At 34.4% G+C, this 7500-nt stretch overlaps 1 protein-coding gene across 1 annotated transcript; it reads left to right on the top strand.

Annotated features, from left to right (window-relative positions):
* Positions 1–2318: 2318 nt before the first annotated feature.
* Positions 2319–3125, top strand: LOC143040948 (serine/threonine-protein kinase pim-1-like). Its single transcript, XM_076212382.1, has one exon. It carries the CDS (start codon positions 2319–2321, stop codon positions 3123–3125), a length of 807 nt encoding a protein of 268 aa, XP_076068497.1.
* Positions 3126–7500: the final 4375 nt, after the last annotated feature.

Raw genomic sequence — 7500 nt, 5'->3', positions numbered from 1 at the left:
ACAAATAATGATAAACAAACGGACAAATGATAAAAAAAACAAAAACAAATAAACAAATAATATAAAATAAATGATAGTCATTACAGCGTCTTGGTTAGGTGTTTATCTAAATTATTCTTAAAGGTTCAAAGTGAACTACATTGCACTACCTCTGAAGGAAGTTTATTCCATTCATTAACTACACGGTTGGCGAAGTTTGTTCTACCAACTTTCCAATTAAATCTATTAGCGGACAGTTTGAGGCCATTGTTTGTTGTCTGATTCTCATTCAGTATGAAAATTTTGTCACTTTTGATGTTGTCAATTCCCTTTTGAACCTTAAAGACCTGTATCTATTTACTTCTGAGTCTACGCTTTTTTAAGGAAAACAGATTCATATGTTTTAGTCGATTTTCATATGATTTATTTTTGATATTTGGAACCAGTTTTGTAGTTCGCCGTTGTACTTTTTCCAATCTGTCAACGTCTTTAATGAGATTTGGTGACCATACGGAAACAGTATATTCGAAATGGGGACGAAATAACGATTTATATAGCTTGTTAATGAGTGATGGACTTTTGAAGTCAAAAGATGGCGCAATCAGTCCTAGAATTTTATTTGCTTTCTCAGAAGCTGAAATACACTGCTTGGATTATTTGAGATCGTTACTGATAATTACACACACACACACACACACACACACACACACACACACACACACACACACACACACACACACACACACACACACACACACACACACACACACACACACACACACACACACACACACACATATATAATATATACAGTATATATATATATATATATATATATATTATATATATACATTATATATACATTTTATATATATATATTATATATACATATATATATATGTATATATATATATACATATATATACATATATATATATATATAAATTAGGTACCCCCGAATCCACGCGCGGCGCCACCGTCGACCATGTATTGTTTTCATGGCCATATGTTGCGGCCCACTAGCGTTTATTTAGTTCAATTCAAATGCTTCCCGCGCTTATCGCATGCAAAAGATATTCAAAATATCTTGTTGTTTTGCAAGTGTAAGGCTAATTCTTGAAATAGAAACAAATTTTCAGCGATTTAAACGGAAATTTGGTTATCAAACTTGGCAACATAGTTTTCCGAGTAAAAATATTAAGGTAAGAAATTAATAACCATAATTTTAAGTTATATAACCAAGTTTATCAACCTATTTTCTCCCGGACATGAGAAGCTTAATATCGTGTTTCACTTCATGTTTGAGCTTATTGCCCCGGAATGTAGCCATATCACCCATGAATCTGATGCGTCCAGTTCGCGTTCGATTTTGTTTACTTATTACCATTGACGACCAAAATCACACAATGACGGTTTTTGCTCAAATGCATAATTTATATATAAAAAATAGCATATGGTTGCATTATTTGACCTATTTTCTTTAAAATGTGTGATTTCCATGTAGAATGATCGAAGAGAAGTTACATTTTCATCCTCTACAAAATTATCAACCGGCAACCAACGCCGTCAGTTTGGGTTTCGTCGGCGTTGGTTGCCGGCTGATAATTTTCCAGAGGATAAAAACGTAACTTCTCTTTGATCATTTTACGTGGAAATCATCCATTTTAAAGAAAATAGGTCAAATAATGCAACCATGTGCTATTTTTTATATATAAATTATGCATTTGAGCAAAAACCGTCATTGTGTGGTTTTGGTCGGCGTTGGTCGACGTTTAGCGAGACCCACCATTGACAGCTTCATGGTTGCCATGAAAAGGCAAATATGGTATGATGGAGATATTTCACATTGTTTTTGACATGCTCATGTGATTTGTTGATCCATAAAACCCAAGTATTCCGAATTTTAATAAAATTGGACCAGTGGTTTAGAGTTAATGTGTATTTCTTTACCGAAATCTTTACAAATTACCACCCTTAATTCTAACACTTTGTTATGGTAAAGTCTAGCCAAAAATGCGGGCTAAGAAAATGATTCAAAAAATCGTATCTCCCTTATTTTTAAAGCTATTTCAAAAATTTAAAAAGCATTTTGTTTCTAATAAAGTTGTCTTTCATATGCAACAATAATTTAAAGTTTTTTTTTTTTGTGGGGGTACCTATATATATATATATATATATATATATGTATATATATATATATATATATATATATATATGTGTATGTATCTACAATTGTGTGTTTATCGAATCGTGGATGTCAGCATCACTCTGAATGATCGATACCTCCACTCGATTGAGTCCATGGAATTGTTCTTCGAAGAATCAAGAAAGCAAAAGAAATGACCGACAGATTCATCTTCAAGCAACTTTTAGGCAAAGGAGCATTCGGGAGTGTCTTCTCCGCACAGCGGATCGAGGACAATGCCAAGGTAGCGATTAAGAAAATACCTTTGGCTGAAGTCTACGACTGGGCAGACCCCAAGAAGAGGACCCTGCCCATGGAAGTCGCCCTGATGCAGAGAGTCCAGCATATCCCCGAGGTGGTCAAGCTCCTCGAGTTCTTCATGGAACGCGGACACCTCTTCGTCGTCATGGAGCTCATCCCCGGCGCTCTGGATCTTCGCGCCTTCACCTCCAAGAACGGGGAGCTGGACATGGAAGACGCCAAAGACGTCTTCAAGCAGGTTCTGAGAGCTGTGAAAGCCTGCCACGAAGCCGGAGTCGCCCACCAAGATATTAAAATGGCTAATATTCTCGTCGTCAGAGACAAAGACACCGGCAAAGTGACCGCAAAGCTTGCGGATTTCGGAATGGCCACATTCATCGACGACTCTTCGACTCCTGCCGATCGCTACGAGAAATCGGCTGTATGGAGTCTGGGATTCTTACTGTTCCGCCTCGTTTGCAAGAAATATCCAAACGACGGCGACAAATGGGAAGTCAAGTTCCCGAAGGGCGTTCCAAAGAGCTGCCAAAAGCTCATCAAAATATGCCTCAGGAGCAAATCAGAGAGACGTCCTGACGTGGGAGGCATCGAAGCTGACCCCTGGTTGGCAAACCACGAAAGCCAAAGGAGTCAAAAGTCTTGTAGAACTCCGTGCTGCTGCCTTGAACGCCTTCTGCGCAAGCTCAGAAGTTTAGGCTGAAGTTTCTGTCATTCTTCTTCCCTTTCCCCGGATCTTTCCTCAAGTCGTACTTATACTCACGAAAGATAATGCTTTTATATTTCCCTCAGCTGAATAAAATCACCAATAGTGAATCAAGGTATATGATGACGAACGCTGTCGTCTGTAAGTTTATTTGTCATCTATTTTTGGTTGTATACAACTAAGATAGATAAAAAAAATAAACTCACACACTATTTTAATTAGCTGAGGGTCATAACTGGATTTGCATGAGTCACTAGCTGTCATTTAAATATAATCTTTCATCTCTTATATGGAATCTAGCATTGTGTGCATTCAAACTCTACATATCCTTAACTACGTCTCTGCAGCGTTTCCCTTGTGAATATTTACAGAACTTCCCATATTCAAACTGGTTATTAAACTTCAAAAGAAAAATGCCTAAGGTTTGCCTGGTGACCCAGTGAGGTAATTATGTAAGTGGTATGTATATCTGTGTGCAGGTATTTGTCCTTTCCCAGCTCCCCAAGCTCGTTACTTATGATTGCCCTACTCTTGGCTGCATTGTGTATGTTCCTGCCTGGAAAGAAGAAAATATGTATGGGTTTCCTTTGGGAAACGATACAGAAAAAAAAAAAAAAAAAAAAAAATCTTGGGGAACCTAAGCACGTACGCTATTAATTTCTTCGATATTTTCTATGTGATGACTACATACATCGGAGTGTAAAGTCTTGTACAAGTGACGTCTACCAAGATATTTTAATCTGTTGAAAGTGCGATAAAAGGATTATTGAAGTGATATATCATATTTGCCTTTAACTAGAGATAGAGCGAATGTGTTACTGACTGGACGCCGCGAGATCGGATGAGTGGAAGAAGACGATACGGAAGGTGGAGAGACGAGATTGAGAAGTTTGCAGGAGTGGCGTGGCTGAGTAATATATTCTATTCTACTGAATACGGTGGGGATGTTCTATAGGAGTGCTTTAGGTCAGTTATCTTGTAACACTCATATATACATATGTACACACACACACACACACACACACACACACACACACACACACACACACACACACACACACACACACACACACACACACACACACACATATATATGTATACATCTACACTGAATGGTTCCCAGCGATCAATTGATATCTTTATTCAACCACAAACAACTTTTAATTCCATGCCATCGCAATCGAGACTGAAGAATCGCTCGATGGAGACATTTTGTTGGAAATTGAAACGTGGACGAGCCGAGGATTCGAACCCAGCTAACCCGTAACAAAGTTACAGTGACTTAAACCAATGCGCTATCAAGAGAGATATAAGTTGAGTACGATTTTCTTATATTTGTATGCTCGAATTACATACATCTACACGAAATATCGCGTTCAACCCACCTCCGCTATGATATTGCATTTAGCTAGTATGTGCACGTGGGATAGATTATACATCTACACTGAATGGTTCCCAGCGATCAATTGATATCTTTATTCAACCACAAACAACTTTTAATTCCATGCCATCGCAATCGAGACTGAAGAATCGCTCGATGGAGACATTTTGTTGGAAATTGAAACGTGGACGAGCCGAGGATTCGAACCCAGCTAACCCGTAACAAAGTTACAGTGACTTGTACCAATGCGCTATCAAGAGAGATATAAGTTGAGTACGATTTTCTTATATTTGTATGCTCGAATTACATACATCTACACGAAATATCGCGTTCAACCCACCTCCGCTATGATATTGCATTTAGCTAGTATGTGCACGTGGGATAGATTATACAAAATGTCTCCATCGAGCGATTCTTCAGTCTCGATTGCGATGGCATGGAATTAAAAGTTGTTTGTGGTTGAATAAAGACATATATATATATATATATATATATATATATAATATACACATAAATAGGCAAACAAATAAATAAATATATAAATAAACAAATAAATAAGTAAATAAATAGATAAACGAACATATAAAGAAACAAAGAAATGAATAGATAGGCATATAAGTAATTGGATAAATAAACAAATAAACAAATAAAAATAGATAAATAGATAAGTAGATGGTCAAATCAATAAACAAATAAATAAATAAACAAATAAATAAAATTTTTAAAAATAGAAAAAAATCACCTGGAATATCACTCCTTGTTATTGATGTTATTGACTACACATTTCATGCAGACTAATTTAGGAACACCCACACAGCCCAGATGCACGCATAATTCAGGACCCGGAGCTAATCTCTATAAATAGAATATAACAAATTAGAATAAAATAAAATAAAATTGAATGAAAACAAAATAAATATGAATAATAAATGAAATAAAGTAATATAAATCTAAAATAGAATAAAACAAAATAGAATAGAATAAAATAGAATATGATAAAATTATACTAAAATAAACGAGATAGAAATACAAAAAAAATAACTGAATAACAAAATATAATGAAATAGAATAAACAGAAAATTAATATCATAATCAATAATATAAATATATAAATAAACATATAAACAATGAAATATGTAATATATAAATACATAGATAAATTATATGAATAATATAAAATAGATAAAAAAAAAACTTCGGATACAGAAACACTCAGATAATACGGACATTTTTCAAAAAGACGAATTAAATTCAAAACGAAATTACAGAGCAAGTGGAACCCCTCGAGTATAATTCATGTGAAAGGATTTACATGACAAATGTGAGTAATATATTGACGAGAATATATTGCTCCTTGGATACTACATTAGTATTATCATTGTTATTGTCATCATCATCAGCAGCAGCAGCATTATTATTATTATTATTATTATTATTATTATTATTATTATTATTATTATTATCATTATTATTATCATTATTATTACTATTATTATTATTATTATTATTATTATTATTATCATTATTACTATCATTATTATTATTATATTACTATATATTCATTATATTATTACTATACATTATTATTATATACAATCTTTATATATCATTGGCATTATTATTATTATCGTCATCATCATCACCATCATCTTCATCATCATCATTATCATCATGACACCCACGCTTATCAGTATTATCATTATCGTCATTATCATTATAATCATTATCATTACTGTTGTGATTACCATTATTATCATTACCATCATCATCATTATCATCATCATTATCATCATTATCATCATCACTATCATCACTATCATCATCATTATAATGATCATTATCATCATTATCATCATCATTATCATCATCATTGTCATCATCATCATCATTATCATCATCATTATCATCATCATCATCATCATCATTATCATCATTATTGTCATCATTATTATCAAAATTATTTTCAACTGTTATTATCGATTATCATTAATATTTTCATTGCCATCATTATCATAGTCACATTAGTGTCTTCCTTTTATCTTGTTATTACTTGCTATTTCTTGTTATTTATTTATTTTTTGTTGCAATTGTCCACCTAAATGACCACAACCTATATTTTTTTTTATTCCAAGACAATAAAATGAAGATCGCTGTCCGAGCGGCTTAGAGCGTCGCTGCTTGCAACGGAGGTCGAAGTGTTGGCAGTTCGAACTCTGCCGCTGGCGAAGTTGAACCAAGGGCATGGTTCATTGAATTCCACGCTACAAAGTCCTCTGTAAGGGGCACCATCCTAGCCTTCTGATAAGAGTTTCGCAATGCTAAACAGAGAGAAAAAAAAAAAATAATAATAAAAATAAATATGAAATAAAAGATAGAATAAGATAAATAAATAAATAGATAGATAAATAAATAGATAAATAAATAGATAATAATAATAATAATGACAATAATAATAATAATAATAATAATAATAATAATAATAATAATAATAATAATAATAATGATAATAATAATAATAATAATAATAATAATAATAATAATGAAATAACAATAATAAATAAATAGATAAATACATCAATAAAATAAAAAACATTTCATACATACATACATACATATACCAAGGCTTTTTCCCCCTTACAAGGGAGGTAGCCAAAACGGGAAAGGCATAAAAACACTCCCACCCATTTCATCCCTAAATACACTCCACACCCCTCCCACCCTCCCTCTCATCTGAGCACCTCCTGGATGACGGGTCATCCCTGCACCCTGCCCACCGCCCTGGGTCAGAAGCAGTGTCGCAAGACACAGCACATCCACAACAAGGCCGCTTCATTTAATCGGCGACCCCCCCTCTCCGTCCCCCTCTGCATATAAGGCGAGGACGGGGAGAAATCCCTTCGGGCTGCGTCAAAATTTACTCACACATACTACCCCGGCCCCCACCCCCCGCCTATTCCTCCTCATGCAGTCACAACATCATCCATATACAAC

Source organism: Oratosquilla oratoria, chromosome 30 (genome assembly GCF_046742065.1).
Source record: "Oratosquilla oratoria isolate Oo_2021 chromosome 30, ASM4674206v1, whole genome shotgun sequence".
Taxonomy (NCBI): Eukaryota; Metazoa; Arthropoda; class Malacostraca; order Stomatopoda; family Squillidae; genus Oratosquilla; species Oratosquilla oratoria.
The sequence above is the reverse complement of the archived record's forward strand: the minus strand, read 5'-3'. Positions and strand labels throughout refer to the sequence as shown.